Raw genomic sequence first — 27,368 nt, 5'->3', positions numbered from 1 at the left:
CTTGGCCTAATTTCAGCAACTTTTCTTTTTTTTTTACTAACCGCACCTAAACATCATTTACTTAAAAATACAAACATGTACATACATTTTACTTACATAATATTGTAGCCCAGTTTGTGCTGAATACAGTGTTATGTGATATTAGCCATTAATATGTTTTGAAGTAACTGAAAAAAGACCAAAAGTAAGAGCATGTCAGAACCTCTGCCAGTGTCCCAAAATGGTCAGACCCCGGAGGGAGTCATTTCAGTCAAGACCACTTGAGTAAAAATAAAGACAATTCTTTGACATATTTAATTTTTTTTATTTGCAAGCTTATCAATTTTACATTTGCCAGTATGGCTCTGTTCTGAATTCCAATTTTCATGAGCTCCATGAAAGCTATTCAGGGAACAGCAGCAGTTTCGTAGGGGGACAATCTCCCATTTAACTGGGAAAGCAGCCAGACAAAATCCCCCCCATTTAGAACAGAGCCTTCATCAGTGACAACAGAATGACACTGATTAAGTTAAACACACAGTTCCAAGGGGGAGCTAGGGGAGGAGGTGGGTTGCAGAGATACAGAGGAAACAGCCAAAAAGACAGACTGAAAAAAGCATTTAAATAGGGCTCCCTGTTTGAAAGGGACCAATAGCGCGCTTAGGAATCAGATGAGCTGATGGACTAGGTTAGAAAATTGACATCAGCTGATAGCCGAGCTTGACTATGTGGCCTGCCTGAACTGACGCTGAATGCTATATTTATGCTGAGCACTGTTTATATTACCCTAAAACTATTACAACATCTGGGCCTACTCCCAAATGTCTTATGACACCAATTGTAATAATTTGTAAGGCATAATACTTTACTTTGGGGCATTCTTGAGTTTCAAGATTGTTCACATAACTCCCCCCTTTGAGGCTGAAAAAGCCTCAACCAAACCTATGTTGCAGTAGTCCTGACATAACCACTAAACCTTATGAACATCAACAGGGGCTAAAACCAAAAAATTAAAGGACATTTTTTACATTTACATCATTTACTGTCAATGATAGTGTCAGTATCACACAATGAGGATGGGTTCCTTAGTGTCACACAAATGAGGATGGGTTCCCATTAGAGCCTGGTTCCTCTCAGGGAGTTTTTTCCTTGCCACCATCACATCAGCCTTGATCATTAGGGATAAATGTTAGAGAGAAATAGCAACTCAAACTTTATCATCTTTATTCTATATTTCTATACTTCTGTAAAGCTGCTTTGAGACAATGTCCATTGTTAAGTGTAGTGTTTTTAGTATAGAAACATATAATCTTAATAAAGTATAGAAACATATAATAATAATTATAAAGTTTTAAGTTAAGTTACTATTTATCCCTAAAATTGATCCCTAATGAAAAAGACTGGGGTGATGTAATGTGATGAGATGTAATGTACTGAGTAAAAAGTGTCTGAATATTATAAATATAATGTGATGATTTACCTTATTCAAATACATGGAAAAATCATTTCAATTAATAAAAACTTAAATCACAGAGGAGATTCTTTACATTAAAACTGTTAAACTCCTGAAATCTGATGATACGACGCTCATTGGTCTCATCCAAGATGGTGATGAGTCTGCATACCGGCAGGAGGTGAAGCGGCTGGTGCTATGGTGCAGTCTTGACAGTCTGGAGTTAAACACCCTCAAAACTGTGGGGATGATAGTGGACTTTAGGAAAGACCCCTCAACACTACTCCCCCTCACAATATCCATCAGCCAGGTGTCATCTGTGGAGGCCTTCAAGTTTCTGCACATTACCATTTCCCAAGACCTCTACTGTCTACATCAATTAAGGAAGTTTGGTCTGCCATAGGAGCTGATCATGCTGTTCTACACTGCAGTCATTGAATCTGTCCTGTGCACATCCATCACCATCTGGTTTGGTGCAGCAACTAAACAGGACAGGAACAGACCGCAACGCACAGTAAAAACAGCAGAAAATATAAATGGAGCTCCCTTGCCTACTCTCCAGGACTTGTATGACACAAGAACCAGAAACCAGGCTGTAAAAATCACTACAGACCCTTCACACCCTGGACACGCCCTCTTTCAGCTCCTCCCTTCTGTCAGGCACTACAAAACTTTGCTTACTAAAAGAGGAGCAGTTTCTTTCCCCAGACAATCACCCTGATTAACAACTCACCATCATTATATTCACTGCTTCATATCTATAAGTCCTGCATTATCAGGACTGTCAGTCATCACATCATCTGTATATATTACACACTACTGCTGCTGTATATTGTACAAAAAGCATAATATTACACAATATTTTTTATTTGCACTCCCACACTTTATGTACATAACTGATCATTCATATTCTATATTTATATTTTATATATTTTATTCATTTTATATTCATTTTTTATATTCATTCCTTCTATATTGTATCTCATCGTCTGCATCATTTTCTTGTATAGTTTGTATAGTATAGTGTTACTTATGTCTGTACTTTTGAGAGTCACAAACTGCTGGAACCAAATTCCTTGTGTGTGTCAACATCAACACACTTGGCCAATAAACCTGATTCTGATTCTGAATAAAAAAAAAAGCCTGAGCTCCTTTTTTTCTGTAAAGCAGCAGCTTCTCTCTCTCAGTTACACTATAACACAAAACTTATAAAATGAAACATAACCAACCTACGAACCAACCAACAAACCCACTCATTCTCTCAGTGCAGGAAAATGGCAGAGGCCAGTATTTCAGTAGATCAGGATCACTTCAGCTGTTCAGTGTGCCTGGATCTCCTGAATGACCCAGTGACTATTCCCTGTGGTCACAGTTTCTGTAAGGTGTGTATTAATGCTCACTGGGATCAGGAGGATGTGAAGCGCATCTACAGCTGTCCTCAGTGTAGAGAGACTTTCACTCCAAGGCCTGTTCTATGCAGGAACAACATGCTGGCTGAAGTGGTGGAGAAACTGAAGAAGACTGAACTCCAAGCTGCTTCTCCTGATCACTGTTACACTGGAACTGGCGATGTGGAGTGTGACTTCTGCACAGGGTGAAAACACAAAGGTCATGATACAGTTTCAGCTAAAGCAGAAAGAACTAAAAAACAGGTGAGATCTGGATATTATTATTCTTTTTATGTCAATTTTTACAAATTGTATTTCTAATCTAATTTCTATTGAGGTGATCTGATTGGTTATATGACTGTCATTCAGTGTAAGGTGGATTTTTATTAAAAGTCAAAGTGTGTTTTGTAAAGATGTGTGAAACAGCTCAGACCAGTCAGATGATGATGATGGTGAAGATATTTAACAAGGTTAAAGTCTCTGTCTCTGTCCCTGTTCTCTGTCCTGCTCAGTGTTCTGCCCTGTGCCTGCCTGTTTCTTGTTTTGTTCATTAAATAGTAAAACTGCAATTGGATCCTCACTTGCCTTTGTCTCACCGTGTGCAATCAGTTCAACTTTGACGAGAAGGCTCTCAAGGTCGGACTAAGGGACATCCTGCGATACTTGATGCCGTCTACCCGAGAGATAAAATCATTCTCGGAGTTCTTCAACTTGGCATTGCTCCTGGGCGGGTCCGCGTTAACCTTGAGCAGTGTAGAGATGGAAGCCGGCCGTAAATATTTTTTTGGGGGGGCAGCAAGCATCGGGGACCGAGGGCTACAGAGTGGAATCAGCCACGGACGCTCGAATGCCCTACAGTGCCTCCGTCCAGCCCAGTCCCGTGCACACTTGTGACCAAGCCAGTTCTCATGGCTACCGTACCGGCAAGCTCGGCTGAGGCCCGTGCTAACCGGCTGGTCTCGAAACTGGCGGATACCCCGATGAGGTCGGCTTGGGCGGCCGGCATCCATAGTCTGCCAGCTAGACCAGCCTGGTCGCCGGAACCAGCCGGGTCGCCGGAACCGACGGGGTCGCTGGGAACCGACCAGGTCATCGAAACCAGCCGAATCGACCGGGTCGCCGGAACCGACGGGGTTGCCGGAACCGACCGGGTCATTGAAACCAGCCGAATCGACCGGGTCGATGGAACCTGCCAAACCAACCGCGTCGACTGTACCGACCTGGTCGACGAAACCTGCTGAACCGACCGGGTCGACGGTACTGACCGGGTTGACGGTACCGACCGGGTCGACAGAACCGACCGGGTCGACGGAAACAGCTGAACTGACCGGGTCGACGGAACAAGCCGAACCGCCCGGATCGACGGAACCGACTGGGTCGACGGAACCAGATGAGCCAACCAGGTCGACGGAACCAGCTGAACTGACCAGGTCGACAGAACCGACAGGGTCGACGGAACCAGATGGGCCAACCGGCTCGACGGAACCAGCCGAACCGCCCGGGTTGACGGAACCGACTGGGTCGACGGAACCAGATGGGCCAACCGGGTCAACGGAACCAGCCGAACCGACCAAGTCGACAGAACCGACTTGGTCGACGGAACCAGATGTGCCAACCAGGTCGACGGAACCAGCCGAACCGACCGGATCAACGGAACCAGCCGAACCGCCCGGGTCGACAGAACCGACTGGGTCGATGGAACCAGATAGGCCAACCGGGTCAACGGAACCAGCCGAACCGACCAAGTCGACAGAACCGACTTGGTCGATGGAACCAGATGTGCCAACCGGATCGACGGAACCAGCCAAACCGACCGGATCGACGGAACCAGCCGAACCGCCCTGGTCGACAGAACCGACTGGGTCGATGGAACCAGATAGGCCAACCGGGTCGACGGAACCAGCCGAACCGACCAGGTCAACAGAACCGACTTGGTCGATGGAACCAGGTGGGCCAACCGGATCGACGGAACCAGCCAAAACGACCGGGTCGAAGGAACCGACTGGGTCGACGGAACCAGATGGGCCAACCGGGTCGACCGAAATGACTGAGTCGGAGAACGCAGTCGACATGGTGACACCCAAACTCCCTGAACTCTCTGCCTGGCCTGAACCTATTAATGTTCCTGTTTTATCTGTCCTGTGTTTCATTTCGCTGGATTTGCCAGCCCTTCTAGCTCCTGTCCCGGTTAACAGGTTCAGAGCACCACCCTGGCCGCCAACTCCGTTATGGTCTCTGGCTCAGCCTGCGGCACCACCCTGGTCTCCGGTCCTGCTCTGGTCTCCGGCTCCGCCTCCAGCACCACCCCTGCCTCCTGCTCTCCCGGCTCCGCCCTGGACTGCTCTCCCGGCTCTGCCCTTGTTTTGTTTATTAAATAATAAAACTGCAATTGCATCCTCACTTGCCTTTGTCAAGTGTCACATCGTGACAACTATATATCTAGGCCAGGCAAGGCATGGCAAGTTTATTTGTATAGTACATTTCATACACAGAGGTCATTCAAAGTGCTTTACATAGAAATTAGAAAACAATTTACAGTATAAGAGAAACAAAATATGTGTAAAAATAAGAGACACAGGATAAAATCATAATAAAAACAAAGAACAATTAAAAAAAAATGTGATTTTAATAAAAACAGTTTAAAATATGTTAACAAGAATAAAACAGGAGTAAAAGTGATTTGAATCTACATATAACATATGGTGTCATAGCAGTGGAAGATGTTTAAGGTCATTTTCAAGTACAGACAACACCTTCAACTAAACTCACAAAGTTTCCTCCTAAAAACTCATTACAACAACAAGAAATGTTCCTGTCTGAGATCACAAGTGTGTCTTTGTTCTGATTCAGTCTGAGATTCATTCGTTCCTCTCGTACACTTTTCTCCTTCTCTATGATGTGTTTCCTCTCTGTAGAGTTTCCCGTCTCTCTGTGTTTCTCCTGAATGTGACGACTCACCCAGCTTCACTGTTAATCAACATCTCTCATTTGATGGAGTGAGGAAATCTCTCTCAGATCTGAAAAAACGAGTCGAACAAATCTGTGAGGAGGAATTCAACAAAATCAGACCACAAGGTGAACAAACAAACATTGTTTCTGTATCACAGTAAAAAGAGCCATAAAATTCATCTAACAGAAATAAGAAGTAAGCAGGAACAAGACTGCAGAAAATCACACAGTATTAGCATCAGTCTTGTAAATGACATCAAGATCAATTTAGCAGACAAACAAAGTACAAATCTTACATTTGTGGAGAAAATCGTAGCTGATGAATAAATTGAGATGGTGATGTTGTTGACGTCTGAAATAAACGTGAGGAAGCAAATCTTTCACATTCACACTTTAAACTGTTTCCACCTCATTTTTCTGACTCCATTTTGTCTCTGTGTCTCCATTTTGTCTCTGTGTCTCCAAAGCTACAGCAGTTCAGATGAGTTTACCTTCAGAACCAACGAGCAGAGAAGATTTTTTGCAGTGTGGGTTTAACACACACACACACACACACACACACACACACACACACACACACACACACATAGACACACAAACAAATGTCTGTATTGTTGATCTATATCTGATCCATGTTTATAGAGCTGCATTAGGAGGATAGAAACACAGACAGGTGTCTCACACACACTTATTATAAATCCTGTGATTAACATCTAACATGTGGACATTTTATTACTGTAGATTTCTGTTATCTGACTCTGGATCCAAACACAGCACATCATCAACTCATTCTGACTGAGAAGTACAGAGTGGTGACACGGAGTAAGACAGAACAGCGATACACTGATCATCCAGAGAGATTTGACTCTCGGCATCAGGTGTTGTGTAAGGAGAGTGTGTGTGGACGCTGTTACTGGGAGGTGGAGAGGAGCAATGATGTGTACATATCAGTGTCATATAAAGAGATCAGCAGGAAAGGACGGGGTGATGAGTGTTTGTTTGGACGCAACAGTCAGTCCTGGAGTATGCTGTGTTTTTTTTCCTTTGTCTCTTTCTGGCAAAACAACATTCAGACTGAGCTCCGAGGTCCATCATCCTCCAGAATAGGAGTGTATGTGGATCACAGTGCAGGAACTCTGTCCTTCTACAGCATCTCTGACACCATGAGGCTCCTCCACAGAGTCCACACCATATTCACTCAGCCTCTATATGCTGGAGTCAGGATGTTGCGTTATAACTCATCTGTGAGGTTTTGTGATCCAAAATAAAATGTTAGTAAAAGTGTTTATAAAAACTATAAGTGAGGGGTGAGATTTAATTTGTCCCTGAGCTACACTGGACATTTTGTTTGCAGAAACTGGAACAGTAATGAATGCAGAATGTAGAAACAGACTATTTAACTGTATGCACTATTAGGATGGGTTTATTATAGTTGATATAAAAATGTTCAATGTCTCCTCAGAAATAATAAACTTTACTCAAACTGCTCTGTCTTTCTGTGCTGCTTGCTGGTGGAAACACAACCTACTGTGTGTAAAAAACCTTTATTATCTTATATCTTAAACAATTTTCTGCTTAACAGTCCACTTAACATACAGTGCACTCTGGAATTATTCAGACTCCTTCCTCAATCCTTTATAATATTCTGAAAGAAAAGAGGTGTCATAAGAATCTTCAATCTTATGCCTGTAAAGCGTCTGAAGGAGGTCTAAAGAAACGTCCACCCAAGAAAGTAAAGAATGATGGACAGAATGAACCTTCTTTGACTGACATGCAAGAGAATGTCTCTAGGTTACGACCGTAACCCTAGTTCCCTGAGGAACAACACGCTGCATCGAAACGCTATGGGAACGCCCTCTGCGTGACCGCGCTCTGACCCACGTGTGTAATCTGACCAATAGGCGTTGGGACGTGATGTCATCGGCGGGTGACGTCGCGTAAACAGGAAGCTACAAATGGCTCTGAGATGGACAAGACGCTAACTCCTGTGGGAGAAGGTAAGCGCCGCAGGGATGCAGGGAGTGTGGCACGGAGATGCAGCGTCTCGTTCCTCAGGGAACTAGGGTTACGGTTGTAACCTAGAGACGTTCCCTTTTGGAACTCCAGCTGCGTCGAAACGCTATGGGAACGAGTGTCCAATCATGCCACACTGACCAGACCCTGATTAGAGAGTGAGGGCCTCGGCAGCCGCACGTGGGACATAGGAGCCCGGGGTGGCTCTGAGGTCAAGGTCATAGAACCTGACAATGGTCAGCGGGGTGGACCAACCCGCAGCGTCACAGATGTCTTGGAGTGCCAGTTCAGCGGACCAGGCCGTAGAGGCCGCCACACTCCGGGTGGAGTGAGCTCGAACCCCGAGGCCAAAGGACTCGTGAGCCGACACAATCACATCCACTACCTATCTGCTCTTCCTGTTAGGGCTGTAGCAGACGAGCAGCTGCTCCGACTTTCTCCACGGACTCGTCCTGCAGAGGTAAGTGACCAGTGCTCACACTGGACACAGTCGGTTCTGTCGTTCCTGTTCGGGGGATGTAAACGGAGGAGGGCAGAATGCCTGCAACACGACAGATCGTGAGGGGGCCGAAGGCACCTTCGATATGTACCCAGGTTTCGAATAGAGAAACACTCTGGCCATGCCAGGGGCAAACTCCAGGCGAGACGGGGCCACGGACAGGGCCTGCAGATAACCGATCCTCTTCAGGGAGGAAATCGCCAAGAGGAAGGTGGTCTTAATGGACAAAAACCTAAGGGCCACTTCGGTCAATGGCTCGAAGGGGGGCTCTAATAGCCAGCACAACTGCCAGATCCCAGACAGGCACTCTGGGTCGCGTCCTGGGCCTCAGACTCCGGGCACCTCGGAGGAAACGTGTCATCAATGGGTGCCTACCCAGCGACTGCCCCGCCGGCGGGGTGCTATATGCTGCGATTGCAGACACGTAAACCTTCAGGGTCGAGGGGGTTAACCCAGCGGCAAATTGTTCCTGTAAGAACTCCAGAACTGAGCCGATCGGGCAGTTAACTGATTCCAGGCCATGGTGCTCCCACCACGACGTAAACAGTCGCCATCGTGCTGCGTACGTCCTCCTCGTGGAGGAAGCTCTGGAGTGTACAAAGGTCTCTACTACCTCGGTAGTGAGACCAGCCGCTATGAACTGCGCCCCCTCAGGGGCCACAGCCACAGCTTCCACAGCTCTGGGCGGGGTTACACCAGGGTTCTGCCCGCCTGTGAGAGGAGATCCCTCCTGGGAAAAATTTCCCATGCAGGGCCCCCGAGTAGGGAAACCAGATCCGCAAACCATGGCTTGCCCAGCCATCGAGGTGCTACCAGGAGGAGACGGACTCCAAACCGGCGAACTCTCTCCAGAACTCCAGGGAGCAGTGCAATCGGGGGAAAGGTGTACAAGCATAGCCTCAGCCACGACTGCACAATGGCATCCAGACCTAACGGGGCTGGGTGAGAGAGGGAGAACCAGAGGGGACAGTGCGAGGGCTCCCAGGTCACAAAAAGATACACCTGGGCTCTGCAGAACCTCCGCCATATGAACTCAACCACCTCGGGGTGGAGACGCCATTCCCCAGGCCTCGGCCCCTGCCTCGACAGGGCATCTGCTCTGACATTCAACCGTCCCAGGATATAAATGGCCCTCAAAGAGAGGAGTCTGTCCCGAGACCACAAGAGGATCACTCGTGCTAGCTTGTACAAAGGGCGAGATCAGAGGCCCCCTTGATGGTTGAAGTAGGAGACCACCACAGTATTGTCCACGTGGACCAATTCATGGCGATCTCTTAGGTCCGGGAGGAAGTGTTTTAACCCCAAAAACACCGCCATCATCTCCCGGCAATTTATGTGCCACGAGAGACGTGGGCCGCTCCACAGACCCAGGGCAGAGTGGCCACTCATGACCGCACCCCAGCGTCTGTAATTAGCGTCACGCAATGACATGGAGCCCCCAACATGGGGCCTTGGGACAGAAATGTTCGGTCTTTCCAAACATCCAAGGCTCGAAGGGCACGCCGCAAGACCTTGATGGAACGATATGGGTTTCCCCTGAGAGAAAACCCCCTGCCCCAGAGCCACCACTGGAGGGGCCTCATGTGCAGGAGCCCAAGCGGGATTAAGCTGGACGCCGCTGCCATGAGCCCTAGCAGCCTCTGGAACTGCTTCACAGTAAGTGGCTGGCCTTTCCGCACTCTCCTGAACGAGGTTAGGCTGAACAGGAGGAACCAATATTGGTGAGCCTCGCCCCTGAAAGCAAACCTCATGAACCTCCTGTGTGCAGGAAGGATGGAAATGTGAAAGTATGCGCCTTCCAGATTTAATGTGACGAACCAGTCCCCAGACCTGATCTGAGTCACGACCTCCTCGAGGGTGAGCATCCTGAACCTGAGCTTCATGAGAGAGCGGTTCAAGGAGCGTAGATCTAGAATGGGACGCAACTCACCATCCTGCTTCGGAAAGACAAAGTACGGGCTGTAGAAGCCTGACTCTCGAACCGAGGGGGGAAGCACCTCGATGGTTCCTTTCCTCAGGAGTGTGCGCACTTCCCGTACCAGGACCAGAGCCTGCTCGGGTCCCACCAGGGTGGGACACATCCCGTTGAAATGCGGAGGAGAGGACAGGAACTGAACTGTGTAGCCGTCCTCTATAATCCGCAGGACCCTCAGAGAGACTCCTGGCAACTCCTCCCAAGCTGTCGGAAAGTTCCTCAGGGGAACCAGCCCCTTGGGGCTTGCCTCTGACCCACTCAGAGCAGCCTGGGCCAAGCCCTGCAGCTGATGGTGCCTTGCGAGAGGCGGCGGACCCTCCCCCTCCACAACGAACCTTCGGGTGGAAAGGTGGGGAGTGAACCACGGGAGGGAAGCTGCGCCCTGAGGCACATCCTGTGGCAGGGCTGCCAGACCGGCCTCCATGACCTGAACGGCCGGAGCAACATACTGCGGCCATTGATACCTCCTGAGAGGCGGCGGGTCTCCCCAATCTGTACCGAGACTTTGGGCGGAAGTGGACGGAGGTACCCGCTGGCAGAGGGCCGTGATCTGGAGCACATCTTGTGGCAGAGCCACCGGCCCAGCGCCCTGGTGGTGCAGGGGAGGGATGGGCACTGTAACGTGAGGTGTGCCCCATCCCCCCAACCGTAGTCTGACAGGGTCTATGCACCACTGCCCGTTTGTCAGAGGCGAGGGTGACCCTCAGGTCATCCTGCTCCTTCTTGGGCCCAGAGCGTCGCCTTGGGCCCTTAGTCCCCGCCCACGGAGATCGGGTGGCCATGCTCTGTTTCTGGGCCTCGCGGTGCCCGAAAGGACCAGGCTGGGGCTGAGGCCGAACAGCCCCACGAGATCGCCTAGGGAGGTAGTGCTAAAATGCAGCCAACTGCTTTTTAGACTCCTGGAATTTGTTTATGACCTTCATCACAGCATTGGCAAACAGTCCAGGAGACGCCATCGGTGCGTCCAATAGCACAGCTCGATCCTTGTCCGGGAGGTCGGACAAGGTGAGCAACAGATGCCTTTCAGTGGCCACCAGGGCCACCATGGTCCGACCAATGGCCCGAGCCGTGTGTTTCGTGGCACGAAGAGTCAAGTCGACAGTCCGAAGCAACTCCTCAATATCAGCGGTCCCGGAGCTACGTTCCTCACTCAAATCTCGTAGCAGGTCTGCCTGGTATGCGTGCAACACACCCATGGTGTGGAGGCAGCCTGTGGCTTGAACTGCTGCCGCATAAGCCTTCCCCACTAAGGCCGACGTAGCATGTAGCGGCTTAGTAGGGAACACCGGAGCCTTTAGCGATGATGCTATGCTAGGGGAGAGATAGCTAGCCAGCGTCTCTTCCACATGTGGCATCGCTCCGTAGTCGCACGCCTTAGCCCCAACCACATTCACGTAAAGCGAGAAGTGACTAGGAGAAGTGCGCGTAGAGTACGGGGTTTTCCAGGATCTGGACACCTCGGTGTGCAGATCGGGAAAAAATGGCAGGCTCCGGCACTGAGGAAGTGACACAGGGCGCAGGAAACGCTCATCCAGATTACTGGGCGTGCGCTGCTTCTGCTGCTCCACCGGCCAATCTAAATCCAGCTTGGCCCACGGGCTCGCTAGCATCCATCAGCTCTCCTTCCTCGGACATGTAACATGTAATCGACTCCCTCGAGAGCCGATTGTGCATGTTCCACTCACAAGCAAACAACACACCGATCATGCGAATCCTTCCCGGTAATGAAACGGGGCCACGGAAAAACACACTTTCGGAAATTCTGTCTGCCAGCCATCACTCGATCAGAAACACGGTATCAAGAAAACAGCCCTTACCTGAACGAGCAGAAGCTAGAGTCTTGTCCATCTCGCAGCCATTTGTAGCTTCATGTTTACGCGGCGTCACCCGCCGATGACGTCACGTCCCAACGCCTATTGGTCAGATTACACACGTGGTTCAGAGCGCGGTCACACAGAGGGCATTCCCATAGCGTTTCGACGCGGCTCGAGTTCCGAAAGGGAACATTATATACGTTCTGACAACCAAAATGGATCAAAGAGCTGATCAAATTGATATGGCCGTCAAACAAAACACCCTACAAATCGAAGGACTTAAAAAGTCACTTGATAACTGTTATCAAGAAATCGCTGATTTGAAGAAGGACGATGCTTGTCTTAAAACACAGTGTGTGGAATCTCAAAAAAAGATTCAAGAAATGGAACCTAAGCTGAATGATGCTGAGTGATACAACAGGCGATGGAACTTGCGCCTTTACGGAGTAGTCGAGAGATCAGAAGAAGACGTTAAAGCGCTTGTGATAGAAATGTGCAGAGAGATCCTTCCAGAAGCCGAGTGCACACTTGTGACAGGTGCCATCGATATAGTCCACAGGATTGGTAAACCTCCAGAGATGAAGAACAACATCACATCATGACCAGGTTTCTTTCACGGACTGCAAGAGACTTGGTCTGGTGATTTGCCAAAGCTAATGAATATCTACAAAGAAAGCATCTTCTCTTCAAAGAGGATCTGACTGCTGCAGACAAAGAAGCACGCACCAAGTTATGGCTTCTTGTAGAAAAGGCACGTAAAGAGGGAAACAGAGCATACTTTGTAGGTGATAAGGCTTACATAGTTAAGGAAGAGGTTCGAGTTACCTAATGTTTCATTAACTGGAACATATATTAATTAGAGCAAGTAACTTTCCTTATTTTCGATTAAGCAACAGCCGACTTATGTATGCTATATTGGTAACAAGTTGTAGTTATGTTAAGAATGGCACCTATACAATCTACTTAAAAAATATTTGAAAAGGTGTTCATATGTAACGGTAGATATTTTGCATTTACTGGCTGTTACATTATCATTGTATATTGCAGAGGATTATATAGAAGATATGTTTGTGCTACAACAGCAAGTTAAAGACCCTAGTTTAAGAATTTATTTTTTGTTATAAAAAAGACAAGTGTAAGTTTTCATGTCTATTTCAGTTTTTTCTATTAATGCCATAGGTTTACGTGATCTTTTGAAAAGGAAATCATTATTTTTATATTGTAAAGGAAAGGGTTTTGATTTTTATTTCATTCAAGAAACACATTCTTGTAAGGAAGATGAAACGTTCTGGAGAAGACAATGGGGAAATGACATGCTTTTCACATTTCAGCACTAGGTCTGTGGGGGTCGCTATTCTAAAGGGAAAGTTCAAGGGTCAGGTTCTTAGCCACAAGGGTCAGGTTCTTGTTTTTCACAAATATCGAAATTAATCTGAAGCAATTTAAAAATAAATTTCCCTTGGCAAAAATAGTATGGGGGTGATTTCAATAGTGTATTTGATGAAGTTATGAATCGATGGCCATCAAGAAGCAATGAAACTCGTTGTGAAATCAGGAATGTATGTAACTGTATAGGTTTAGTTGACATTTGGTGCCTCAAAAATGCAGACAAAAGAATATATACATGGAGCAACAAAGATTATTCCAAACAATCACGCACTGATTTTTTTCCTAATATCACATGAACTGGAACAATATGTCCAGATTGTTTCTATAGAGCCGTCAGTTTTAACTGAGCATAAGAGTATATCAATTTTGATTAATATGCATGGTTCAGCTGAATTTAAACTAACAAGGGGTTATTGGAAGTTTAATAAAATCTTATTAAATGATGATAATTTTAAAACAATGGTATCAAAGTAGATAAGCACTGGTCTCAGGCTAAAATACTGAAAGTTTATGGGGAACATTGGGAAATAATGAAATACAAAATTAGGAACCTAATTATTTTAATGGGGAAATCGATTGCTTCAGTTAAAAGACAAAAAGAATATAATGTTATAAAAGAAATAATGCACCTGTTTAGTAAAGGTGATTTGAATGCACAGGATTTGATGGATGTATCATCATTACCAGTACAATTGTTGTAACAAGTACAACATTTATCAAGAAAAAGTGGGTGTTTTTATCAGGTCAAGACATAAATGGTTGGAACATGGTGGAAAAAAATACTAAGTATTTCTTTCATTTGGAGAAAAGGAATGGTGAATTGACTTCTGTAAGCAAGTTGTTAATAATAATACAGTCATAGAGGATGGAAAAAAGATATCAAAGTTTGTTAGTTTTATAAAGACCTGTACTGTATACTTCCAATTTTGTATCTCCTGATCTGAATGACTTTCTGGATAGTGTTACAGACAAGGCCAAAGTTATTGATTATTATTTTAAATTGTTTTGTGATGGTGATTTAAGATTAGAGGAAGTTAAAGAGTGTATTGACAACCTCAAAGATAATCGTTCTCCAGGTAATGATGGACTTGTTAGTGAGTTGTTAGTGCTAGCTCCCTTTTTGTTAGCTGTCTTCATAGAATCTGTTGAAAAGAAGGAATTGCCCGATTTTTTAAGACAAGGCGTTATTACATTAATTCCAAAACCAGAAAAAAATACTCTATATTTAGAAAATTGGAGACCTGTTAGTCTATTAAATAATGATGCCAAACTATGTGCTTTAATTTTTGCCAAACGACTAAAAAAAGGTTTGGAAAATATTATAGATGAGGAACAGACAGGACTTATTCAAGAAAGACACATTAGTAGTAATATTAGATTGATCCTACATATGATAGACTACAATCATTATGTCTTAGATAATAGTTTTGTCTTTTTTATTGATTTTCACAAGGCATTTGATACCATAGAGAACAACTTTTTATTTATTTACCAGTTATTTTCAAAAAGCTATCAAAACTCTATACAAAGGATGTACCTTCTGTAAAATTAGCAATTGGGACATCTGGAAGATTTGAAATAAATAGAGGGATTAGACAGGGATGTCCGATCTCGCCCTTTTTGTTTTCATTAGCAACACAAATATTGGCTCTTCACATTTTCAAGAAATTACAACATTAGGAAAAACATTTAAGTTATGTCAGTTTGCAGATACGTGTTAAAGATAGGAATAAAATCATTAAAGCAGTGAAATGCATAAAAGATTATTCAGACGTATCAGGGCTAAGAATGAATGTGAATAAGTCAGTTCTGTTTCCACTTAAATATTGTCATTTACCCAATCTCTGTAATATTCTAATTGCAAATCAAATAACATATCTGGGAGTTGTTATATGTAAAGATGAATATCTGCATAATAGTTTAAACTTTAATCCAATTATAAACAAAATGAATAAGAAGTTTAATATGTGGTTACAAAGGGATTTGTCAATTCAGGGGCAGGTGCTTTTGTCAAAAGCCGAAGGAATCTATAGATCAGTATATGTGTCATTATCATTAGACTTTCCCCCTAAAGTTACCAAACAATTAGATAAAATACTTATTTCGAAAAAAGCCTCATTATCTGAGAAAAGAAATGTTATGCATTTCCAAAGATCATGGTGGTTTAGAAGTTTTGAGCTGTGATTTTTTAAACAATGTATTTAAAATGAATTAGCTTTTTCAATATTTAAAAGATAAAGATAGTATTTGGAACTCCTTTCCCAACTATGTATTCAAGCAATTGGGTGACCTCTCATTTTTATTAAAGTGTAATTATTCAATCAAAAAAATACCGGTTAAGCTTGCATAAACAAATGTTTCATAAACAAGCTCTCATGGCATGGACACTGGCCTGTAAGCATAACTTTTCACCTAGGAGTTATTATATTTGGAACAACAAAGACATCCTATACAAAAATAAATCTCTTTTTTTTTTTAATACTGGGTTGAAAACAATATTATATTAGTTAGTCAGCTTTTAAATAATGATGGAATTTTATTGACCTATAGAGAATTTTTGAATAAATTTAAAACACCAGTTAGACCTAAAGAATTTGCTGTTGTAATGGATGCAATTCCCCAAAAAGTATTGATACTTCTGAGGAATGCATTACAGGACGAAGATATAAATTTATTTTATTTATCTAATTTATTAAAATATTTATTGGTAATATGGATATTTTACAAAATAGAGTCTCAAATATCTAAACATTTATTTTAAATATTAATTAAATATTAGGAATTTACTTAATAATATTGTTTATCCTCCAGCTAATTTTTTCTGGTCTTCTGTATTTGGGGATGTGAATTGACGTAAAGCTTGGGGAATGGTGGATACATTCTATGGGAATAATAAAGTAAAAGAAGTCTCTTTTAAAATCATGCATAGAATAAACCCAGTAAAACATGTGCTTGAACGTTTTAAATTAGATATTGATTACTCCTGTAATTTCTGTAAAGGTGAAAAGGAAACTATTTTTCATTTGTTTTTCCATTGCATACATACAAAAATATTTTGGATTGAGGTGGAGAATTTAATTAAGAAAGAATTGAACATTGAATTGCAGTTGAGTGGACTGGATATAATGATACACTTTAATGATCATGGGATTGAAAAAGAGAAGGCATATTTCATACAATTGTTATTATTAATGGGAAAATTTCACATTCAATAAATGAAGTGGTCTGACTCCGAACCAATTTTTTTTTTTGCTTTATAAATGATTTCAAACTTTATTGTTCTGTTTTGTGTAATTGTCGAAGCAAAAAGGCATTTCGAGCTTATAGTATTGTAAGCAGATATGATGTATAGGGTAGCTCCCTTTTCCTTTTCCCTTTGTTTGTTATAATTTTGTTCTTGCATTGTTATTTCTTTTATTTTGGTTGCTGTGTGTTTGTACATTGAAGAACATCTCATTGTATTGTTGGTTTATAGCATTAATGAAAAAATAAATAAATAAATAAAGGAGGCATGGTGGGCTGAACAAGAATGACATCACCACGCAAGAGACATATAGAACGTTTTCCAAAAATGGCAAAATTAAGATACGAAAACAAAATAATAAGGTTCCCTTTCGAGGGAACTCGACACTGCATCAGTGCTGACACTATGGGAATGCTTCTTTGAGGAAGTGTGCACACACGCTATTTAATGGCTCGGAAAGGACACATGATGGAGTAATTACTCGCCAGTAAATCCATATAAGGGCATCTACGTCACGCTGCCCCAGCTTTCTTTGTCTTCAGGAAGCGCTCAGTGTATGTGTGTCGTTTGTCTGTCAAGTGCAGGGAAAGAAAAAAATAGGGAAAGACTAGGCAATATGTTGCAGTCAAATCACTTTAAGAGATGCGTGCATCCGTGCCCGAGCTTTATCACGGGGGGCGATGCGCATTCTCTTTGCGTTGTGTGTTTGGGAGATGCCCGGTCGGCTCTCGAGGGCTTCAATCATGTGGTTTCCAGGTTGAGTTAGCAGAGGCGGAGCAAGAGACAGGTGTCTCCTTTTCTCTTGCTTTCTACCCTGACTCCGATCGCTCGGTTTCGCGTTTGGGAGCTCGCGCTGCGATTTCTCCCGACCCGGAAGAGATCATGCTGCTTTCCGCATCCAGCTCAGAGGAGCTTGATGTCGAAGGGGAGGGGCTTTCTACCTTGGAACGGCCAACGCATTCAGTGGCGTTCCAGGAGCTCCTCGAGGTAATAACTCAGGCTGCAGTTGAATTTAGATTGGCCTGAAGAGGTAGTTGGTGTCGTCCGTTCTAAGCTGGATGACCGCTTTCTAATTTCAGCCCATCAGCCACCTGCACGTAGGTGTCTGCTTTTTCTTCCAGACCTCCATACTGAGGTATCGAGGTCTTGGAAAAATCCCTATTCGGCGCGTGTATTTTCTCCGGCCATGTCAGATTATTCAGCCATTATGGGGCTTGAAGACCATGGGTATGGAGCGATGCCTAGGGTTGAAGAGACACCGGCCAGTTATCTCTCCCCTGCATCGCCCGCATGGAGGACCACTTCGGCCCTTGTGGGTAAGGCCGCAGGTGTGGCGCTGCACACCATGGCAGTCTTGCAGGCCTACCAGGGTACCTGCTGGCAGAGCTGGATGGCAGTGAAGGGCTGGGACCTCAGGTGGTGTTCGAGCTCCACCGCGCCACTGATCTCGCACTCCTTGCCACGAAGCAGACGGCCCGCTCTATAGGCCGTTCTATGGCTGCGCTGGTTGCCACGGAGAGGCACTTGTGGCTTAATTTGATGGGCATAAAAGAGAAGGATAAGTCCTTTCTCCTGGACGCCCCGGTTTCACCTCAGGGTTTGTTCGGCAACGCGGTTAGTACTGTCATCGACAGGCACCAGGAGGTGAAACGCCAGTCAGCGGCATTCAGGGAGTTCCTCCCTCACCACGGGGAGCAGCCTGGGGCATCATCTAGCCCCCCCCCCTTCTAGCTCACTCAGGGCAGTGAAAAGAGTTAGTGTGGAGGCCCGTGCCCCCCCCGTCTAAAACTAGGGAGGCCTGTTCACATGCCCGGGCCCGGACCTGTCCGGTGAGAGGGGACCTTACCTATCTGTCATCTCAGCCAAGCAGGCCGCGAAGGAGTCCTGACGCCCGAGGGCAGGGGCTCCTGCGAGCGCCCTATTCAGAGACGCTCCCCTTTCTTGTGCGGATCTTCCCGCATTAGCGCCTGCCGGTGCGCTGTTTCAGGGCACCCGGGAGGTCTGCACGAGCTTGACGCCACTGTCACACAGCCTGGCAGCGTGGAACCTTCTGCCAGGGTGTCTCAGTGGGTCCTGGATACTGTAGAAAGGGGGTACAGGATCCAGTTTTCCTCCCGTCCTCCATGTTTCCAGGGTGTGTTGCCCACAATCGTGGGCAGGCACCAGGCAATGTTCCTCTGAGAGGAACTCTTCTTGATTCTGGAGAAAGGGGCCAAAGAGCATGTTCCCCTCCCAGAGCGGGACTCCGGCTTTTACAGTTGATATTTTGTTGTTCCCAAGAAGGGCGGGGGGCTGTGTCGGATTCTGGACCTGCGGGCTCTGAACTGTACTCTGAAGACTTACAAGTTCAAGATGCTCACGCTCAAGATGATCGTGTCCCAGATCAGATCCGAGGACTGGTTTGTAACGATCGACCTCAAAGATGCTTTTTTTCACATAAGCATCCTGCCAGAGCACAGGAAGTTCCTCAGGTTCGCTTTTGGGGGTGAAACGTACCAGTATTGTGTCCTTCCTTTTGGCCTAGCCCTTTCACCACACACGTTTACGAAGTGCATGGACACTGACCTGGCACCGTTGCATCTCCAGGGCATCCGTGTACTGAACTACCTAGACGACTGGCTCATTCTGGCCCAGTCGGAGGCTATGGCAGCCAGTCATCAAGATGCTGTGCTTGCCCACATGAGGTCCACATGAGGTCCTTAGGCCTCAGGCTGAACCCAGGAAAGTGTGTGCTTTCTCCTTCTCAGAGAACCACCCCCAGAAAGGCACATCTGTCTCCCACTCAGGTGGCCTCCATCTTGTCGGCGGTGAAAGCTATTCGGCTAGGCCGCAGGCCTCTCTGTTGCGGAGGCACAGAGGGTGCTCAGCCTCATGTCAGCAGCAGCCAACGTTATCCCTTTGGGTCTGCTTCACATGAGGCCATTCCAGCTCTGGCTCAAGGGGGCGGGCTTTCATCCTCGCAGGCATCCCCTCAAGGTTATACGGGCTACGCGCCGTGGGCATCGTACCCTTCTCATGTGGAAAAGACCCCGGTTCTTGGCCTTGGGTTCCATTCTAGGGGCGTGTCACCATCGCAGGACTCTTTCGACGGACGCCTCGCTCTCGAACTGGGGCACGACCTTAGATGGCCGCCCGGCCCAGGGTCTATGGGAGGGCCCCTGTGTCGGAACTCAGAGCCCGCCTCCGAGTGGACACATCGCAGGGTTAATCACACTTTTAGACTTTTAGCCGAATATTGAATATTGAATACTATTTAAATGAACTATTTAAATATTTACTATAAAATTAACTATTTACATTAACTATTAAACAATTTATCTAAACTAAACTTTACTGTTACACTATAATTGATACAAATTAAACAATGAGAAGACTTTCCAAACCTGGATGAGAATGAGCAAACTTCTTTATTGCCTCCAATCACCCAACAATTCCATTGAGCTCAAGGAAAAATTTCAAAAAGTCAAAAGTAATCGAACAAAAACCCAAAAGAACCCATGCCACCCAAAAAAGTTCAAACACAAAAAAAGCAAGCAAGCAAGAGCAAGAGCCCCCTCCAAAGAAAATCTCCTCAATATATACCCTGGCACCTCTAGGTGCGTCTATACCTTCTTACGTCAATCCACCTGACCTGTCTGGGTTTTTTTCCCTGACTCTACAGAATCGCCCCGTGACCCCCCTCATTTCCCCGAAAACATGTCTGCCTTTTACCGAAAATCAATATATCAATCATCAGGGCGGTCTGCGTTCACGCCCCCTGCTCAGGTTGGTGTGGCAGATTCTTCTCTGGGCAGAGACCAGGTTTCTTTCGCTGAGAGCTTTTTTTATCCCACGGCGTGTAAATCGGGAGGCAGACTTCCTGTCGAGGTAGGTGCTGAGGCCACGTGGTGGCAGATTTCTGGCAGATTTTCTGCCGGGCGGAAGTGGATTTGTTCACCTCCAAGGAGTCGACCCACTGTCCGCTGTGGTTCTCCCTCTCTCACCCGGCCCCATTGGGCCTGGATGCCCTGGTATGGACATGGCCGAGGCTCCGTCTGTAAGCCTTTCCCCCGGTAGCTCTACTCCCACAAGTCCTAGCCAGAGTGCGCCACGACAGGGTCAACCTTCTCCTAGTTGCCCCTTGTTGGCCCTCTCGAGTTTGGTTCACGGACCTAGTCTCCCTCCTGAACGGCACTCCATGGGAGGTTCCCGTCAGGAGGGATCTCCTCTCTAAGGCGCAGCAGGCATGTGCAATGTGGAAGCTTTGGGTCTGGTCCCTGAGGGGGACCAGCTCCTAGACGCAGGCCTCTCAACTGAGGTGACAGAGACTCTGCTGAATGCTAGGGCTCCCTCCACTAGGAAACTGCATGCTCTGAAGTGGAGGCTTTTCGCCTCTGGTGTGACGAGCACTCTCAGGATCCAGTTCACTGCCTGGTTGGTACAGTGCTGGAGTTCCTGCAGTCTTGCTTTTCTCGGGGCCTGTCCCCATCTACTCTAAAGGTGTACATGGCCGTGGTTGCCGCGAACCATGAACCTGTCCTTGGAGCCTCCTTGGGTAGGCACCCTTTTGTCTCTCGCGTTTTGCGTGGTGTCAGGCAGCTGAGGCCTTCCTCTAGACCACACCTTCCTTCCTGGGACCTCTCTGTGGTCCTGGAGGGGCTGCTGGAAGCCCCCTTTGAGCCCTTGGAGTCAGCCTCTGAGAAGTTTCTGACCCTGAAGTCGGCTCTGCTTCTTGCCTTGGCCTCTCTCAGGAGAGTCGGGATTTGCAGGCTTTGTCGATCGCCACTGCCTGCCTAGAATTTGCCCCCGCCATGTCCAAGGCTATCCTGCACCCCAGGCCAGGATATGTCCCTAAGGTGACCAGGATGGCGGGTTGTCCAATCATCCTGCAGGCCTACTGTCCCCCGCCCCATGAGTTGGCGGAACAGGCTGCACTTGCTTTGCCCGGTAAGGGCCCTGAGGACTTACGTCCACCGCTCTAGCTCGTGGGGTAACTCCTCCGCCCTTTTTGTCTGTTTTGGGGGCCGGAATAGGGGTAAACCGGTTTCCAAACAGCTCCTGGCACACTGGGTGGTGGAGGCGATTACTCAGGCCTATGAGGTGCGTGCGTGGTCATGCCTCACCTCTCGGCATAGGGGCCCACTCCACTAGGGGTCCCAGGTACTGCGGGGCCTATGATGTGCTGTTCCCAGTCTGCTCGTGCTCTCTCACGGCCTCTGGCGCAGTCATCGACCGGTGTGTGGCGGCGTGGGTATATGCGTTCCAATAGCGTCAGCACTGATGCAGCGTGGAGTTCCCTCAAAAGGGAACTACACTCAGGTTTCCCTGAGAAGGGAACGAGACGCTGCATTGCTGGCCATGCCCCGGGCGTCCGTTCGCGCTTCCTTCAGAAAAATAGAAGTTGGAGCAGCGTGACGTAGATGCCCTTATATGGACTTACTGGCGAGTAATTAATCCGTCATGTGTCCTTTCCAAGCCATTAAATGGGGTGTGTGCACACAGAGCTTCAGAAACAACTTCCTCAAAGAAGCATTCCCATAGCGTCAGCACTGACGCAGCGTCTCATTCCCTTCTCAGGGAATCGGGTTACATATGTAACCTGGTGTAGTCTTCATGAACAAATTAATACTAAGTAAATAAATAAAAATAAAAGGATGATTAGTGAAATACATTAATATTTTGAGCATACACTCATTCGTCACACGTATATTTTTAAGTAAATATTTAAAATTTAAAAAAATTTAAGTACATCTAACAATGGTTTTCTTGTTAATTTTAAGTAATTTTTTTATTCCAAGTTGGGTTTATTTAAAAAGTGTGATGCAAAAATGGTGCATAAATATTTTAAGTAAATCCAACACATCATTTTTACCAGTGCAGGTCAGAGCTGACTGATGCAACTAAATTCATAAATAAGAAAGAGGAAACAACGTGTGTGTGTGTGTGTGTGCGTGTGTGTGTGTGTGTGCGCGCGCGCGTGTGTGTGCGTGTGTGTCCTTACAGATACGTTCACAGGCAGCAGTAGATGACAGTGAGAGGATCTTTACTGAGATGATCAGCTCCATGGAGAAAAAGCGCTCGGAGGTGACGGAGCTGATCAGAGCTCAGGAGAAAGATGAAGTGAGTCGAGCTGAACGACTCCTGAATCAACTGGAGCAGGAGATTGCTGATCTTAAGAGGAGAGTCACTGAGCTGGAGCAGCTTTCACACACACACGATGACATCCACTTCCTCCAGGTAACACTCACTGTCTGATCTACAGAGGGCGCTGTTCCTCACAAAGTTTCCTCCTAAAAGCTCATTACAGCAACAAGAAATGTTCCTGTCTGAGATCCCAAGTGTGTCTTTGTTCTGATTCAGTCTGAGATTCATTCGTTCCTCTCGTCCACTTTTCTCCTTCTCTATGATGTGTTTCCTCTCTGTAGAGTTTCCCGTCTCTCTGTGTTTCTCCTGGATGTGACGACTCACCCAGCTTCACTGTCAATCAACATCTCATTTGATGGAGTGAGGAAATCTCTCTCAGATCTGAAAAAACGAGTCGAACAAATCTGTGAGGAGGAATTCAACAAAATCAGACCACAAGGTGAACAAACAAACATTGTTTCTGTATCACAGTAAAAAGAGCCATAAAATTCATCTAACAGAAATAAGAAGTAAGCAGGAACAAGACTGCAGAAAATCACACAGTATTAGCATCAGTCTTGTAAATGACATCAAGATCAATTTAGCAGACAAACAAAGTACAAATCTTACATTTGTGGAGAAAATCGTAGCTGATGAATAAATTGAGATGGTGACGTTGTTGACGTCTGAAATAAACGTGAGGAAGCAAATTTTTCACATTCACACTTTAAACTGTTTCCACCTCATTTTTGTGTCTAAATTTTGTCTCTGTGTCTGAATTTTGTCTCTGTGTCTCCATTTTGTCTCTGTGTCTCCAAAGCTGCAGCAGTTCAGATGATTTTACCTTCAGAACCAAAGAGTAGAGAAGATTTTCTGCAGTGTAGGTTTCACACACACACACACACACACACACACACACACACACACACACACACACACACATGCACACACACACACATACACACACACACAAAGAGACAGACACACAGATACACACACAGACACATACATACACGAACACAGACACACACACAGACACATACATACACAAACACACTCACAGACACACACGCACACACTCACAGACACATACATACTCAAACACACACACACACACACACACATACACATGCACACACCCACACACACACACACACACACAGACAGACACACAGATACACACACAGACAAACACACACTCACAGACACACATGCACACACTCACAGACACACACACACACACACACACACACAGACACATACATACACAAACACACACACACACACACACACACACACACACACACACACACACACACACAATGTTAAATTGTCAGTATTGTTGATCTAAATCTGATCCATGTTCATAGAGCTGCATTAGGAGGATAGAAACACAGACAGGTGTCTCACACACACTTATTATAAATCCTGTGATTAACATCTAACATGTGGACATTTTATTACTGTAGATTTCTGTTATCTGACTCTGGATCCAAACACAGCACATCATCATCTCATTCTGTCTGAGAAGAACAGAGTGGTGACACTGAGCGAGACAGAACAGCAATACTCTGACAATCCAGAGAGATTTGACTTCTATACTCAGGTGTTGTGTAAGGAGAGTGTGTGTGGACGCTGTTACTGGGAGGTGGAGTGGAGCGGTGATGTGTTCATATCAGTGTCATATGTAGAGTTCAGCAGGAAAGGACAGGGTAATGAGTGTCGGTTTGGAGGCAACAGTCAGTCCTGGAGTCTGCAGTGTTCTTCTTCCTCTGTCTTTTTCTGTCACAACAACATTAATACTGAGCTCCGAGGTCCATCATCCACCAGAATAGGAGTGTATGTGGATCACAGTGCAGGAACTCTGTCCTTCTACAGCGTCTTTGACACCATGAGGCTCCTCCACAGAGTCCACACCACATTCACTCAGCCTCTATATGCTGGATTCAGGATATATCATGACTCATATGTGAGGTTTTGTGATCCAAAATAAAAAGTTAGTAAAAGTGTTTATAAAAAGTATAAGTGAGGTGTGAGATTTAATTTGTCCCTGAGCTACACTGGACATTTTGTGTGCAGAAACTGGAACAGTAATGAATGCAGAATGTAGAAACAGACTATTTAACTGTATGCACTATTAGGATGGGTTTATTATAGTTGATATAAAAATGTTCAATGTCTCCTCAGAAATAATAAACTTTACTCAAACTGCTCTGTCTTTCTGTGCTGCTTGCTGGTGGAAACACAACCTACTGTGTGTAAAAGACCTTTATTATCTTATATCTTTAACAATGTTCTGCTTAACAGTCCACTTAACATACAGTGCACTCTGGAATTATTCAGACTCCTTCCTCAATCCTTTATAATATGGTGACAGACTTCAGAAGTGGAAGAATAAACTGTTAATAAACTGTATTTTCTCTCAGTTCAGTCTTCTGCGCAGTCGCAGTACAGAGCAGGAGTCACGTGACTTTGTTCGAGTGACGCGAGCACGCGCTCCTGTGAGAGAAAAAACACCATGAAACAATGATATTTTCCATTTCAAAATACAACACGGGCCTCGTTTGGGACGCTTTTCATGAACTGACCCACAGGACAAACTAATTGAATAGCCCTGACTTAGAGAAAATAGTGTTGGTGTGTCGTTTTCTGAATGAATCGATTCTTTGAATCCGTTTATCAAATCGGCTCTTGAAAGTTTTGGAATCTTTGGAGTCGTTTAGGTTCTTAAACAGGGGAATTTTTTGTGGGCTGTGATTTAAAAAAGGTATAACATTGTAAGATGCTTCTGGAAAAAATATTGTAGTACAAGCAGCAATTTCTCTATTCTTTGATTCAGCTCAAAACATCTCTTGAACGTTTGGAACCGATTCACCAAACTGAAGAGTCGTTTTTGTGATTGAACAGGCGATTTTTTTGTGGGCTGTGAGTTTCGTAACATCATAAAAGATTTCTGGTGTGAATTGTCAGAGTTTATGAATGTTTATAATGTTATTGTTAATGAATGTTTATTTTGTTATTGTGTGTAACATATTGAATATGTTCTACATATATGAGGTTATGAGGACATCTAGTGGTTATCCGATACAATGATATCCAGAGTCACGTGTGTTTGTTTTGTTACTGAAGTCAGTAAAATAAATTAATGTGAAGGAGCAGCAGCTCGTGTTCGTTTGTCTGTCTAAAGAACAGAACATGGTGTCAGAAAAAAACAGATATAAACACAGAAAAGGAGGACGGCAAAGTTACAGCCACCACCACCATTGAATCTGCAAGGAAATCTCTCAGAAAATTGTAAGAACTGGATACAGAGGTTGGAACTTTTGTCGATAGCTAGCAGAGAAGTCTGAGACGGTGCAGTGTGCTACATTTCTGTACGTGGCCCACATGGCGGGAGAAAAGGCCATAAAAGTATGGAATACATTTGAGTTCTCAGAAGAGGAGAGAAATAAAATACAAGGACTAAAAGACAATTTTAAAAATTACTGTGAGCCTCAGAAAAATCTACCGTACATCAGACACAGAGATCGCAAGGGGCTGCAGAAACACTCGACATGTACGTCACTGATCTGAAAAGCTAAGCAAAAGACTGTGAGTTTGGTGATTGGCACCATTCATTAATTCCTGATAGGATTGTGTGTGGCATAAGCATGGGCGTCGGAAGCAAATAAAATGTGGGCGTGTCCTCCTTCCAGACAAATTTCACTGAAAAAGATCAGTGTTACTGTTTCCCAAATGTTTTTGTCATGGCACAGTATTGATTAAAAAAACATCCCACGGCAGTTGGCAAACCACCAAGCTTTAAAATTAATTGCACAAACAGGCTTCATTGCTTCAGATGGCATATTAAACGTGGACATAAGCCTACATTAAAATGACATTTAATGTGAAATTTGAACTTAAGTCAGGTAGGAATAAGTTAGTTACATGCTGTTGCTGCTGATAAAACAAAAAATTTAGGCTACATATCATTGCTGTCGGGTGGAAACCTCGTATTTTTAAATAATTATGTAATCAAAATTGGAATTATGGCTTTATATATGGTCAGACAAGTGTGTCATTATATTAACATTTTATGAAAACAGCTGCATCTGAGGCAATAAGTGCATCGCATTACTTTTTCTTCAACTTACAGGATATAAAGTTTATTGTAATCGCTCAGTTTCTGTTGTTGTTGAATACACGTGGACAATATGTCATGATTTTAAAGGTAAAACAGAACTAGTACAACTACATAGCAAATATCTGTTCTCTAAAGACTCTTGAAATAAAATAAAAAAACATTAGCCTTTATAGACAGTGTTTTTTGAGTAAAAAAACGCTGTAACGTTACTTATTCAAACATCGGTTCTTTACTTAACCTTGTAACCTGGGGGGTATTCCAGAAAGCTTGGTTAACTTACCATTTGATAAATCATAACCTCTGGGTTGATTTACCCCAAACAGGCATACCATGAGTATGTCGGTTCCAAAACACCTGAGAAGAGTTAGTTTAATCAACCTCCAACTGGTTACCCAGAGTTAATGCGCGTGCACGGTGCATATATAAAGACATTTTCAAAG

General features: G+C 45.1%; 2 protein-coding genes across 2 annotated transcripts; both read left to right on the top strand.

Moving 5' to 3' along the window:
* The first annotated feature begins 2,590 nt into the window (after positions 1 to 2,590).
* On the top strand, positions 2,591 to 3,084 carry LOC125145895 (E3 ubiquitin-protein ligase RNF135-like). Its single transcript, XM_047820593.1, has one exon. The coding sequence runs from the start codon at positions 2,707 to 2,709 to the stop codon at positions 3,028 to 3,030; it is 324 nt and encodes a 107-aa protein (XP_047676549.1). The 5' UTR covers positions 2,591 to 2,706; the 3' UTR covers positions 3,031 to 3,084.
* A 2,681-nt stretch (positions 3,085 to 5,765) lies between these two features.
* On the top strand, positions 5,766 to 7,255 carry LOC125138435 (tripartite motif-containing protein 16-like). Its single transcript, XM_047820591.1, has 3 exons — positions 5,766 to 5,895; positions 6,237 to 6,296; positions 6,511 to 7,255. Exons 2-3 carry the CDS (start codon positions 6,251 to 6,253, stop codon positions 7,035 to 7,037), a joined length of 573 nt encoding a protein of 190 aa, XP_047676547.1. The 5' UTR covers positions 5,766 to 5,895; positions 6,237 to 6,250; the 3' UTR covers positions 7,038 to 7,255.
* Positions 7,256 to 27,368: the final 20,113 nt, after the last annotated feature.

This window comes from Tachysurus fulvidraco, chromosome 11, assembly GCF_022655615.1.
Source record: "Tachysurus fulvidraco isolate hzauxx_2018 chromosome 11, HZAU_PFXX_2.0, whole genome shotgun sequence".
NCBI classification, from domain to species: Eukaryota; Metazoa; Chordata; class Actinopteri; order Siluriformes; family Bagridae; genus Tachysurus; species Tachysurus fulvidraco.
Note: the sequence above shows the minus strand (reverse complement) of the source record. Positions and strands in the feature narration are given on the sequence as shown.

What these genes read in the sequence shown, in the direction of transcription:
- LOC125145895 (XM_047820593.1), top strand. Translation starts at nt 2,707, where the DNA reads ATGGCAGAGGCCAGTATTTCAGTAGATCAGGATCACTTCAGCTGTTCA.
- LOC125138435 (XM_047820591.1), top strand. Translation starts at nt 6,251, where the DNA reads ATGAGTTTACCTTCAGAACCAACGAGCAGAGAAGATTTTTTGCAGT. An exon ending in CAGAGAAGATTTTTTGCAGT is followed by an intron (nt 6,297 to 6,510) that starts GTGGGTTTAACA and finishes TTATTACTGTAG; the next exon opens with ATTTCTGTTATCTGACTCTG.